The following is a 14,248-nucleotide window of genomic DNA, read 5'->3' on the forward strand; positions in this document are numbered from 1 at the left end:
CTCATAGCCGAGTTCCTCTATGCCTCTTATCATTTCGGTTGCCCTTCCCTGCACTTTCACCAGTTCCCCGATATACTTTTTGAGAACTGGTGCCCAAAACTGAACTGCATATTCCAGATGAGGTCTTACTAATGATTTGAACAGGGGCAAAATGATATCTCTCTCTCTGGAGTCCATACCTCTCTTAATACAAGAAAGGACTTTGCTCGCTTTGGAAACCACAGCTTGGCATTGCATGTTATTATTGAGCTTATGATCTACCAAAACCCCCAGATCCTTCTCCACTATGGATCCCCCCAGTTGTACTCCCCCTATAATATATGATGCATCCATATTCTTAGCCCCCAAGTGCATAACTTTACATTTCTCAACATTAAGCCTCATCTGCCACATAGTCGCCCAATTAGACAGAGCATTGAGGTCGGCTTGTAAATTGGAAACATCCTATAAGGACGTTATTCCACTGCATACCTTGATGTCATCTGCAAAGATGGAAATGTTAATTTTGATCCCAGACCCAATATAATTTATAAAGATATTAAAAAGTAAGGGTCCCAGCACTGAATCTTGGGGTACACCACTGATAACCTTAGACCATTCAGAGTAAGAATCATTAACCACTACTCTCTGAATTCTGTCTTTTAGCCAGTTTTCTACCCATTTACAAACTGATATTTCCAAACCTGTTGACTTTACTTTACACATAAGCCGTGTGTGTGGAACTGTATCGAACGCTTTTGCAAAATCCAAATATATCACGTCCACCACCACCCCTCTGTCCAAGGTTTTACTTACCACCTCATAAAAAGAAATCAGGTTTGTCTGACAACTCCTGTCTTTCATGAATCCATGCTGTCTGTTGCTCAAAATATTTTTTTCCTGCAAGAACTCGTCTATGTGGCCTTTTATTAATCCCTCCTGTATCTTCCCAACTATAGAAGTTAAACTAACGGGTCTATAATTACTTGGTAAAGACTTTGTTCCCTTTTTAAATATAGGCACCACATTGGCCCTGCGCCAATCCAGTGGTACTATTCCTGTCATTAATGAGTCCCTAAAAATTAGATACAATGGCTTTGAAATTAAAGAGCTCAATTCTTTTAGGATCCATGGGTGGATGCCATCAGGGCCAGGTGCTTTATCCACCTTTATTCTGTCCAAATATTTCTGGACCATATCACTTATGAGTCATTGTGGATTTGGGGCTGCGTCAGTACCACCCCCATTATGGACATGAGCTTCCCCATGCTCCTTTGTATACACATTTGTGTACGAGGAACAACTTAAAGTAATTGTAAAGCTTCCATTTAAAAAAAAAAAAATAACAAACATGTCATACCTCCACTGTGCAATTAGTTTTGCACAGAGAGGCCCTGAACATACTCTTCTGGGGTCCCCCGGGTGGCTCTTGCAGCTCCTCCCTGCATCAGATAACCCCCTAGAAGAAGCGTTTTCCCAGGGGGTTACCTTGCGGGTGCGTTCCAGAGTCCATCATTCAGTGCCCACAGCTGCCGAATCTGACTTGGCCCCCCCCGTGTCATTGAATTTGATTGACAGCAGCGGGAGCAAATGGCTGCGCTGCTATCAATCTATCCAATCAATGCCAGGGACCCCGGGCAGAGGAACTGCACATCCTCGCCTTGGAAAATTCCAAGGTTCAGGTAAGTAAAATAGGGAGGGGGGGGGGAGGCGGTCACTGGCAGGTGTTTTTTCACCTTAATGCATAGGATGCATTAGGGTGAAAAAAAAAAAACACGAGGGCTTACAACCCCTTTAACAATTACCACCATTTTATTCTCCGGGGTCTCTGCTTTCAGAAAATATAGGTTTGGGGGTTTTATCCAATCTTCAGGCCCCAAATCTGCATTTTACCATGTGTGCGGAAATAATGTAAAACCAGCTCTGGCAGTGAAAGGGTTAATGTGAGCTAGATGGGATCACTCTGCCATGGTCACACTCTAAACATTAGAGCTCCCCCTAACATTGCTAGGAGGTCTATTCATTTATCTGCTACATACTTCCTGTCTTCATATAAACGTCTCCTGACACTTAGGGGTCTATTCATAAAATAATTGCACAGCAATTCACCCGGTGAAAGTACATGTACATTCCTTCTGTGTGAATGGGGGGGGGAAGGTAAATGAAAGGTGAAAATTTTGTTGGACGAATGTGACAAGGATTTTCTCAGTCGTGATTAATTCTGGCAGAAATTTAATTAACATTTCCCTTGATTGCAGCTCTGTCTAGTGACCAAGATGGCGAATATTTCTTGAAATACTTCAAGCAGAAAAAATAACGTAATACCACATTGTGGCGATTACGATTATAGGAAAACAAGGTATGAAATAAAACTACCAACATTCATCACAGGCAAATATGTCTCATTTTCGTTTAAAAAAAAAAAGAAATTTAAGTAGACCTCTAAGTCTCCACACTACAAAATGTACTCAGCCAATGAAAGGTAATGACTCCATTTTTATTTGTCTACTTCTATTAATGGCCAACACGGTACAACACTTCATCCATGTGTTTGGTTGTCTCTGATCTCCTTATCAACTGTTTCTTACATGATGAAGATCAGCCATGGAGTATATCTGAGGTGTATATCAGGGTGTGCTTCTTCCCCACATGAGAGCTGTGATGTCCAGCAACATTCATATAGAAGACATTTCCCGCACTCAAGTCACTAATACACCTCGAGGGTTGTGTGGGATCCCTGATGTACAGGAAGACAGAACTTCAGTGAGGAACATTTCCCTCACTCAGGACAGGAAAGTTGCTTCTCCCCCGTGTGAGATCTCTGATGTGTGTTAAGATCGGACTTCAGTGAAAAACATTTCCCACACTCAGGACAGGAATACAGCTTCTCCCCCGTGTGAGATCTCTGATGTGTGTAAAGATGGGACTTATGTAAAAAACAGTTCCCACACTCAAGACAGGAATATGGCTTCTCCCGCATGTGCCATTTCTGATGTCTGGAAAGATGGGACTTCAGTACAAAACATTTCCCACACTCAGGGCAGCAATACGGCTTCTCCCCTGTGTGAGATCTCTGATGCATTTCAAGATTTAGCTTCAATGAAAAACATTTCCCACACTCAGGACAGGAATACGGCTTCTCCCCCGTGTGAGATCTCTCATGTATAGAAAGATTGGACTTCTGTGAAAAACATTTCCCACACTCGGGGCAGGAATATGGTTTCTCCCCTGTGTGCAATGTCTGATGTCTATTAAGATTGCACTTCACAGAAAAACATTTTCCGCACTCAGGACAGGAAAATGGCTTCTCCCTCGTGTGAGATCTATTATGCATATTAAGGTTAGATTTATAATTGAAACACTTCCCGCACTCAGAACAGGAATATGGTTTATCCCCCGTGTGAGAACTTCTATGCACATTAAGTTGGGATTTAAAACGGAAACCTCTCCCGCACTCAGTACAGGAAAAGCTCTTCTCTGTTGGAAGGACGGCCCCGTCCCTCACAGTCTGAGGTTCCTCAGGATAAGAGGAATACGATGGTCCATCTACACTGTGTGGTGCCGGATGGACATTTGAGGTAGTCGGGTTTTCTCCTGGACTATACTGTGTGATGTCCTCATCTTCTACTTTACAGTCTGGAGACAAAGTGAGACAATCCTCTGAGGTTTTCCTCATCTCCCGTCCATCTACTAAAATAGAAATACAAAGATTATTACTAGACATGAGCTGATTGGTTCCCCTAAACCAGGACTCCGCCCACATCAGACAGCTTTGTCTCTGAGGATCTTACAATTCCCCCCTCAAGATAACTAGTAAATGGGTCCTCTGATCTCCTACCAGATCATTTCTTTATTCATGGACCTTAGTCAGAGAGTGAGGAAACAACGAGAACTGTCTTTTATAGGAGTGACAGTGATGAGGGGATTATAGGACGAGTGTCCCCTCCCCCTCTATCACTCATTGCCATCTTCCCAACACAAGAAGTCCTGCACTTCCTTATTTAGTCCATGATTTAGTCATGAATAACAGCGGGGCTGAGCCCCACCAGAGGTCAGAGAGTGAGGATGGGGGGAGAACAACCAAGATGAAGACTGGACTGATCCTGAAGACCCCCATCATTGGGTTATTGACTCCTCCCTCATTATCACTTTCTGTTTAAAGTGATTGTAAAGGCTTGTTTTAAAAATAAATAAAATGTTATACTTCCCTCCTCTGTGCAGTTGGTTTTGCACAGAGCAGCCCAGATCCTCCTCTTCTCGGTTCCCTCTTTGATGCTCCTGGCCCCTCCTTCCTATTGAGTGCCCCCACAGTCAGCAGCTTCCTATGGGGGCACTGGTGCTGAGTCACAACTCTGTGTGTGTCCATTCAAACATGGAGCCCCGACCCAGTCCTGCCCCCTCTCTCCCCTGATTGGCCAACGGACTTTAATTGACAGCCGCGTGGGCCAATGGCACCACTGCTGTGTCTCAGCCAATCAGGAGGAGTGTCTTGGATGGCTTAAACATTTGTGGACATCGCTGGAGAGAGATGGGGCTCAGGTAAGTAATTGGGGGGAGGGGGTGTCGGTGAGGCTGCTACACACAAGTTTTTTTTATAATCTTAATGCATCTTCTGCATTTACAACTCCTTTAAAGGTTCCAAAGTTTGAGGATGTTATCACAAAACAAGTCAGGAGTATGTAATATACAACCTATCATATAGGATACAACAGATAGGACTATATAGTATCAGAAGTATGTCATGTACAACATAGAGTATATAGTGCAGGAGTCAGGACTGCACTCAGTGACTGGGGTCTGAGACTATACAGACATATCCCTCCACCCAACACAGACAGCAAAATACAGAGTAAGCAACTGTGGGAATTGACAGATTTAAGTAGACCCAAAGCACATACCCCAAGTGCCTAGGTCTAGTAACACCTATGGTGAAAATGAACATTTTGCTGCCAGCTGAACCCCAGAATCTCCATAAATCCAGTCAAGATACATAAATTGTGTCGGCAGAACAGAGAAGGAAGATTATCCAAGAGAAATACAGGAATACAGGACAGGGAACACAGCTCAGGAAAGTGACCAGGGGGTTACAGGAAGATATTACCCAGTCCCCGCCCTACTCTGGACCAATCAGTGAGCAGTATGGGTGGAGGAATGTATTTAGTGTTAATGACCCACCTGTGCTGATCTCTGTAGGAGTGTCCTCCTCTATAAATGTCCCCGTTATTCCATCCTCCTCCATAGACTGCTGATCATCCCTCACATACCTGTCTTCTTCTTCTGATTTCACCTCAACTTTAGACTCTTTCAGGTTTCCACTCTGAATATAGAATAAAAATGACATCAATGGTAACAATGCAGATAATGTACAGATCCCAATGATACCATCAGTGATTGTTCCTCATCTACCTGATGATGGTGGGGGATGGTGTGATCTTCCTCTGTGGAATCCCGGGAATACAAAGGGCGGGGACATCTCTCTGGTGGGTTTCCATTACTGGATCCATCTGTAGGAAACACACACACTGACTGAATACATTGTTCCTATGTGTTTATCAGATGATGGGGGATCTAGGTGGAGCCTCCGTACTGCTCTCTCCTTTACAATAAAGTCTCCTCTTACCCGGTGATGTGAGGGGCGGCTGATTGTCCATCATAATGTCCTTGTAGAGATCCTTGTGTCCTTCTAAATACTCCCACTCCTCCATGGAGAAATAGACAGTGACATCCTGACACCTTATAGGAACCTGACACACACAATGATACAGTCACCATCCAGACACATCCCTTGTCTGTTACTGGATAATGTCCCAGAATTCCCAGAATCCTCCTCACCTCTCCGGTCAGCAGCTCCATCATCTTCTTGGTGACTTCTAGAATCTTCTCCATGTTGTGTCTCTCAGGTTTTAGGGAGTCACATGGAGGCGATGTGATGGTCATATGATCACCTGACTTCACAAGAGGAAATCTCTGTATTGAGGAACCAATAGGAACATCATGTTAGAATCCCAGAATCCTCCTCACCTCTCCGGTCAGGTCTGTGTTTTATTAATAGAGATAAGAGTGATGTCATGTGACCTCCCAGAATCCTCCTCACCTCTCCGGTCAGCAGGTAGATGATCTCCAGGGTGAGGTTTAGTATCTTCTCAGTCATGCGACTCCGGTCCTCCTCCATCCTCATTGATGAGGTCATATGCGGGTTGCTCTGTAGACTGATAGCGGAGAATGCACTGTTTATCATCTGACCAGCTGATTTGTAAGAGCCAATAATGTGAAGGAATAGATTACCCCACCCCTCGCTATGAAAGGTTTAGCTCCCAGCAGCCATATGGTTACTGTGTTGGAACCATGTGCATGTAATGCACTCCTGAACTCTGCACCCTGTACATATTTCACTCCTGAACCCTACACCCTGTGTGTAATGCACTCCTGAACCCTGCACCCTGTACATATTTCACTCCTGAACCCTACACCCTGTGTGTAATGCACTCCTGAACCCTGCACCCTGTACATATTTCACTCCTGAACCCTACACCCTGTGTGTAATGCACTCCTGAACCCTGTGCATATTTCACTCCTGAAGCCTACACCTTGTGCATTTTCACTCCTTAACCCTGCACAATGTGCGTTATGCACTCTTGAACCAGTGGCTTATCATCCATGTGTGCAGGGTTTTCACTGCACATGGGCCCCCAAAGCGGGAGGCACTGTGACCCACCCTGCACACATGGATTATTGTCCCTTGACAGCCAGGGATGATCGATGCTGCAGAGGAAAGTTACAAGCACCGATCTCCCTGCATGGCTTTTCAGACAGCCGCTTCTCTTCCTCTCCCTCCCGTGGCTGTCAGTTAAAATGCCATACAGGGATATCGGTGCTTGCAACTGTCCACCTACCACACCAATCATCTCCACAATGTCCGCCGTGTCCCCCTCCACCCCCCCCCCCCGTGCGCTCCAGACCCCTGTCCTCCTCCTCCTCCTCCTCTGCCCTGGTGTTCTCCGGCCCCCTGTCCTCCCCCTCCAGCCCACTGTGTCCTCCTCCTCTGATCCCCTTGTCGCCCACAGTCGGTTTCCTCCTCTCCTCTCCCTCCGGCTGCTGTTGGGGATGTCAGGATGCAGAGTGGAGGAAGGGGTGGGTAAATAAATGTCATTTACCGGCCACTTACTTTTCTGAATTGGACACAGTGAGTGATCGCTCCTGTGTCCTGTAATAACTAAGCAGAGTATACTGTGTGTTACCTTGTTTCAGTTTATAAATGGACGGGAGCTGCCGTCCATTTATAAACTATAAAGGGGAGATCTACGGGGTTTGTTTAGACCCCTGATGTCTCACCAAAGCCCAACAACAGGGCTGATTAAAAATAAAACTGCAATAAATATTACAAAAAAATTAAAAAATTGTAAAAAAAAATAAAAAAAAAAAATCATAAAATTTGGTAAAAAAAAAAAAAAATATATAAGATACTGACCACCCCCCCACCCAAAAAAAAAACTGTGTGAAAAAAAATGAAAAACACAATTAAATTGTAAAAAAAAAAAAAAAAAAAACATAAAAATTAAAAAAAAACATTAACACCATGCACTGCTTTACTGACACTGTCCAATAAAAAATAAAATTGTAAAAATAAAAAAAAATCCTGACACTGTCCATTGTTCTACTGGCACCATCCTTTGCCCTACTGATACCATTCAGTGGCCCCAAAAAGTATTTTGAAAAAACAAAAAAAATAAATTAACCACTTCAGCCTCAGAAGGATTTTTTTTGCGATACGGCACTGCAAAACTAACATATTTTTTTCCCACAAATAGAGCTTTCTTTTGGTGGTATTTGATCACCTCTGCGGTTTTTATTTTTTGCGCTATAAACAAAAAAAGAGCGACAATTTTGAAAAAAAAATATATTTTTTTAACTTTCTGCTATAAAACATATCCCCAAAAAAAGTATATAGAAAAATAATTTAGTCATCAGTTTAGGCAGATATATTTTCTTCTAGATATTAAAAAAAAAAAAAAAAAATATTATATTGATTTGTTTGCGCAAAAGTTATCGCGTCTGCAAACTACGAGATAGATTTAGGGACTTTTTTATTTTTTATTGTTTTTACTGGTAATGGCGTTAATACTCCTCTCCTGCACATACTACCCACTGCCATACACTCCACCCCCCTCTCCTGCACATACTACCCACTGCCATACACTCCACCCCCCTCTCCTGCACATACTGCCCACTGCCATACACTCCACCCCCCTCTCCTGCACATACTGCCCACTGCCATACACTCCACCCCCCTCTCCTGCACATACTGCCCACTGCCATACACTCCACCCCCCTCTCCTGCACATACTGCCCACTGCCATACACTCCACCCCCCTCTCCTGCACATACTGCCCACTGCCATACACTCCACCCCCCTCTCCTGCACATACTGCCCACTGCCATACACTCCACCCCCCTCTCCTGCACATACTGCCCACTGCCATACACTCCACCCCCCTCTCCTGCACATACTGCCCACCGCCATACACTCCACCCCCCTCTCCTGCACATACTGCCCACCGCCATACACTCCACCCCCCTCTCCTGCACATACTGCCCACCGCCATACACTCCACCCCCCTCTCCTGCACATACTGCCCACCGCCATACACTCCACCCCCCTCTCCTGCACATACTACCCACCGCCATACACTCCACCCCCCTCTCCTGCACATACTACCCACCGCCATACACTCTGCACTGTACATTCCCTATTTAACATTATATAACTCACCTCAGACACTATTAAACCCCACCCCTTTAAGCCACGCCCAATATTTTGTGCAATTTAAGCCACGCCCACACTTTGTCAGATTTTTTTTTATTTTTATCATTGCCTAGGGCCCGCTTTCTATCTTGCACACAGGCCCACTCATTTCATGATACACCCCTGCCGTGAACCCTAAACCCTTTGTGTTATGCACACTTGTAACCAGTACTCTGTGCGTCATGCACTTCTGAATCCAGAATTCAGTACGTAAAATACTCCTGAACCCTGCACTCTGTGTGTAATGCACTCCAGATCATTTCACTCTATGTGTATTGTACTCCACAACCCAGCACTCCATGAATCTGGCACCCTAGACGTAATCCACCCCTGAATTCTGCACCTTATGCTTAATGCACTCCTGAACCCTACACTATCTATGTTATGCAAACTTGAACCCGCCGCTCTTTGCCTAATGCACTCCTGATACCTACAGCCTGTGCTTGTGTGTAACACACTCCTGAACCCTGAAACCTTTGCATAATGCACTTCTGAACAAAATTACAGCACTGCACCTACCTACAGGGGTATCTATCTCCCCCTTATAGTGAGGGTGGCTAATCAACCTCACCCCCATTATTTAAAGATCTCAGTCCCCCTCTTATAGTGAGGGAGAGTTATCCACCTCCCCTATTATTGTCTGATCTCAGTCCTCCTCTCATAGTGAGGGCGAGTTATCCATCCCCCCATTATTGTCTGATTTCAGTCCCCCTCTTATAGTGAGGGTGTTATCTACCCCCCCATTATTGTCCGATATCAGTCCCCCTCTTATAGTGAGGGTGTTATCTACCTCCCCCATTATTGTCTGATCTCAGTCCCCCTCTTATAGTGAGGGTGTTATCTACCTCCCCCCATTATTCTGATCTCAGTCCACCTCTCATAGTGAGGGTGTTATCTACCTTCCCTCATTATTGTCTGATCTCAGCCCCCCTCTTATAGTGAGGGTGTTATCTAGCCACCATTATTCTGATCTCAGTCCCCCTCTTATAGTGAGGGTGTTATCTACCTCCCCCCATTATTATCTGATCTCAGTCCCCCTCTTATAGTGAGGGTGTTATCTACCTCCCCCCATTATTGTCTGATCTCAGTCCCCCTCTTATAGTGAGAGTGTTATCTACCTCCCCCCATTATTGTCTGATCTCAGTCCCCCCCTTATAGTGAGGGTGTTATCTACCTCCCCCCATTATAGTCTGATCTCAGTCCCCCTCTTATAGTGAGGGTGTTATCTACCTCCCCCATTATTGTCTGATCTCAGTCCCCCTCTTATAGTGAGGGTGTTATCTACCTCCCCCATTATTGTCTGATCTCAGTCCCCCTCTTATAGTGAGGGTGTTATCTACCTCCCCCCATTATTGTCTGATCTCAGTCCCCCTCTTATAGTGAGGGTGTTATCTACCTCCCCCCATTATTGTCCGATCTCAGTCCCCCTCTTATAGTGAGGGTGTTATCTACCTCCCCCCATTATTGTCTGATCTCAGTCCCCCTCTTATAGTGAGGGTGTTATCTACCTCCCCCCCATTATTGTCTGATCTCAGTCCCCCTCTTATAGTGAGGGTGTTATCTACCCCCCCCCCATTATTCTGATCTCAGTCCACCTCTCATAGTGAGTGTGTTATCTACCTTCCCTCATTATTGTCTGATCTCAGTCTCCCTCTTATAGTGAGGGTGTTATCTAGCCACCATTATTCTGATCTCAGTCCTCCTCTTATAGTGAGGGTGTTATCTACCCCCCCCCCCATTGTCTGATTTCAGTCCCCCTCTTATAGTGAGGGATAGTTATCCACCTCCCCCATTATTGGCCGATCTCAACCCCCCCCCCCCCCTCTTATAGAAAGGAGGGTTATCCACCCACCCTATTATTGGTTGATCTCAGTGTACCTCTTTTAGTGAAGAGGGGTTATCTACCCCCTCTCGTTATTGGCTGCTGTGAGTCATCTGACCAGGAACAAACACTGTGCAGGACATTATGGGTGAGCACTAAAATGAATCAACCACAACTTCAACCAAAAATTCTAATCCTGGAAATTCAGTAGAACCCGAATCCAAATCCCATTCCATGTTACCAGAGATTGCAAACTCTGATAACCCCTCTACCTGCAGACTCCCCGCCCCCTCAACCATAAGGCAGGGTAGTGGGGAGGAGGCATCAACATAAGTGGTTGGGGTCTCCCTGGCAAGGTACCTTCCAGTTGAGGGCCTGGCATGGTTCAGGAGGTGAGGGGGGCACATGCTCATCCCAGCCTTCCTGACATGTCAGGCTGCATGCTTGTATTAAGGTATGGTTAGGTATGGATTTTTAGGGGTATTTCACCCCTTAAATCCATGCTAGACTCACAAGGTTTAGTATGTATTTGGGGGACAGTGTAAAAAAAAAATTTTTTTTAGATAAAATAAATAATTAAAAAAAAAGAAATTAAATTACTGTTACATATGTGGGACAGGTGTTTTTACTGTGTGGGGACAGTGTTTTGGGGACATTGTGTGTGTTTACACTGTGTGGGGACAGTGTTTTGGGGGCACTATTTTGGGGACATTGTGTGTTTACACTGTGTGGGGACAGTGTTTTGGGGACACTATGTGTTTACACTGTGTGGCGACAGTGTTTTGGGGACACTATGTAGGGGACCTTGTGTGTTTACACTGTGTGGGGACACTATGTAGGGGACCTTGTGTGTTTACACTGTGTGGGGACATGTGTGGGGACACTATGTAGGGGACCTTGTGTGTTTACACTGTGTGGGGACATGTGTGGGGACACTATGTAGGGGACCTTGTGTGTTTACACTGTGTGGGGACATGTGTGGGGACACTATGTAGGGGGCATTTTGTGTTTACACTGTGTGGGGACAGTGTTTTGGGGACACTATGTAGGGGACATTGCGTGTTTACACTGTGTGGGGACATGTGTGGGGACAGTATTTTGGGGACACTATGTAGGGGACATTTTGTGTTTACACTGTGTGGGGACAGTGTTTTGGGGACACTATGTAGGGGACATTGCGTGTTTACACTGTGTGGGGACAGTGTTTTGGGGACACTATGTAGGAGACATTGTGTGTTTACACTGTGTGGGGACAGTGTTTTGGGGACACTATGTAGGGGACATTGTGTGTTTACACTGTGTGGGGACATGTGTGGGGACAGTGTTTTGGGGACACTATGTGTTTACACTGTGTGGGGACAGTGTTTTGGGGACACTATGTAGGAGACATTGTGTGTTTACACTGTGTGGGGACATGTGTGGGGACAGTGTTTTGGGGACACTATGTAGGGGACATTGTGTGTTTACACTGTGTGGGGACAGTGTTTTGGGGACAGTATGTAGGGGACATTGTGTGTTTACACTGTGTGGGGACACTGGGCCGGTGATCAGTGTGTAAAAAGCTGTAAAAAACAGCTTATACTCACTGATCACTGGCTGGCTGCAGCAATCCGCCCTCCTCTCCTCACCTACAACTTCCACATGAGGAGAGCCGATCACCTAGCAACAGGCTTTCTGCTTACATCACATGACGGCTGTGATTGGACACGGTCGTCATGTGACCAGGAGGACCAATCACAGAGCCCTCCCGCCGATCGGAGATGTGCCGTGTCCGGGTGACACGAGCGCATCAGGATTACGCTGATGCGAGGGTACGTGCACACGTGATCCCCCTCCTTCTGAGGGACATTCCTGAACCTCCACTCAGGAGGAAGAAACTCCCACCCATTGGGATCGCACCGAAGCAAGGCTATGTTCGCTTGTGATACCCCTCATTCTGAGAGACATTCCTGAACCTCCACTCAGGAGGAAACTCCCACCAATAGGGGTTGCGCCGATGCGAGGGTACGCGCGCGTGTGATCCCCCTCCTTCTGAGAGACGTTCCTGAACCTCCACTCAGAAGGAGGAAACTCCCACCCATCGGGATCGCTCCGATGCAAGGGTACGCGCACTTGTGATCCCCCTCCTTCTGAGGAACGTTCCTGAACCTCCACTCAGAAGGAAGAAACTCCCACCCATCGGGATCGTGCTGATGCGAGGGTACGCGCACTTGTGATCCCCCTCCTTCTGAGGGACGTTCCTGAACCTCCACTCAGAAGGAAGAAACTCCCACCCATCGGGATCACGCCAATGCGAGGGTACGCGCACTTGTGATCCCCCTCCTTCTGAGGAACGTTCCTGAACCTCCACTCAGAAGGAAGAAACTCCCACCCATCGGGATCGTGCTGATGCGAGGGTACGCGCACTTGTGATCCCCCTCCTTCTGAGGGACGTTCCTGAACCTCCACTCAGGAGGAAACTCCCACCCATCGGGATCACGCCAATGCGAGGGTACGCGCACGTGTGATCCCCCTCCTTCTGAGGAACGTTCCTGAACCTTCACTCATGAGGAGGAAACTCCCACCCGGCCATATATGGGCCTGGGTGGGAAGTGGTTAAACTGATTACCAGTAAAAAAAAAAAAAAAAAAAAGTTAAAGCGTTGTCTATGGAGAATTTTAAATATCGTGTTTTGGCGCCATTCAAGGAAAAGTTATAATGTGCAAGTATGCATCACCTTACCTTAGAACAAAGCCCTTCCAGTGGCGAGCGATCACCGCAAACAGGGCTTCCATCTTCACCCGTCTTCCTTTTCGGGTTCGTGGACTCCGGCTGTGTGAGTGGTATGCACCCGGGAGCCACCGTTTACAGCACAGGACTCCTGAGGGAATGGCACAGGTGGCCATTCAGAGGGCATGCACCGGTAAGGTCGGCAGCTGCATGTACAGTGAATACCTCCTAAACGGTGCACAGTTAGGAGATATTTACAGTACCTATAGGTAAAGTTCGTATTATAGGATCACCTATAGGTAAAAGTCATGTATGGGAGTTTACTCCCACTTTAAGCATTTACCTATAACCGCGCCCGGAAAACTTTTTCCATTGTTCCCCAGAGCAGTGCCCACCCTCTCCTCATTCAGCATTAGGTATGTTCAACTCATCTCCAGTGAGACAACAACCAAATTGAAGGGAATGTTCCCGCCCCATAAGTGGGGAATGTTCTGCCCCTTAAGGGGTTAATCTACATTTCCACACTATATATGTGTGTATCATCATCAGCTGGAGATAAAAGACATCACAGTGACTATGGAGGAAGAGGACGGACATGACGTGGGGGGGGGGGGGTTACTGGGTGAAGATAGAAAATAAGATCTTATTACCTCCTCTGTTGCCACTTCCAGCAATGTCTTCTCTCAACTTCCTCCCACCTCACCTCTCGCCGGGCACTTCCTATTTATACCTGACATCACTTCCTGTTTATACCTGACATCACTTCCTGTTTATACCTGACATCACTTCCTGTCTGCTCTCCATAACGACTTCCTGTCTCTGTATAAGTGATATTACCACCTTGTGGAACTTAGAGGAATTGCAGCCCCAAGACAATTGTAGAAGGCTATTACAGACAAGGATAGACATGACCAGAGGTTTTATCTCGCTGACAT

At 46.1% G+C, this 14,248-nt stretch overlaps 2 protein-coding genes across 2 annotated transcripts in view; both read right to left on the reverse strand.

Annotated features, from left to right (window-relative positions):
• Positions 1-14,021, reverse strand: part of LOC143986879 (uncharacterized) — a 1,041,669-nt gene extending 1,027,648 nt beyond the window's left edge. Inside the window, exons 1-4 of the mRNA XM_077485285.1 lie at positions 13,964-14,021; positions 6,074-6,188; positions 5,812-5,946; positions 5,600-5,723 (exon numbers count right to left, since the gene is read on the reverse strand). Of these exons, the coding sequence (XP_077341411.1) occupies positions 5,600-5,723; positions 5,812-5,946; positions 6,074-6,169 (355 nt within the window). The 5' untranslated portion in view covers positions 6,170-6,188; positions 13,964-14,021. The remainder of the gene's footprint in view (positions 1-5,599; positions 5,724-5,811; positions 5,947-6,073; positions 6,189-13,963) is intronic.
• LOC143989794 (uncharacterized) lies at positions 2,456-5,478 on the reverse strand. The gene is made up of 3 exons (XM_077490062.1): positions 5,386-5,478; positions 5,155-5,296; positions 2,456-3,666 (listed from the first exon to the last, which is right to left on the reverse strand). Exons 2-3 carry the CDS (start codon positions 5,216-5,218, stop codon positions 2,759-2,761), a joined length of 972 nt encoding a protein of 323 aa, XP_077346188.1. The 5' UTR covers positions 5,219-5,296; positions 5,386-5,478; the 3' UTR covers positions 2,456-2,758.
• Positions 14,022-14,248: the final 227 nt, after the last annotated feature.

Source organism: Lithobates pipiens, unplaced genomic scaffold, assembly GCF_037356315.1.
Source record: "Lithobates pipiens isolate NorthernLeopardFrog02 unplaced genomic scaffold, aLitPip1_a1.2 Scaffold_18, whole genome shotgun sequence".
Lineage (NCBI taxonomy): Eukaryota > Metazoa > Chordata > Amphibia > Anura > Ranidae > Lithobates > Lithobates pipiens.

What these genes read in the sequence shown, in the direction of transcription:
- LOC143989794 (XM_077490062.1), bottom strand. Translation starts at nt 5,218, where the DNA reads ATGGAGGAGGATGGAATAACGGGGACATTTATAGAGGAGGACACTCCT. An exon ending in TCCTACAGAGATCAGCACAG is followed by an intron (nt 3,667 to 5,154) that starts GTGGGTCATTAA and finishes CTATTTTAGTAG; the next exon opens with ATGGACGGGAGATGAGGAAA.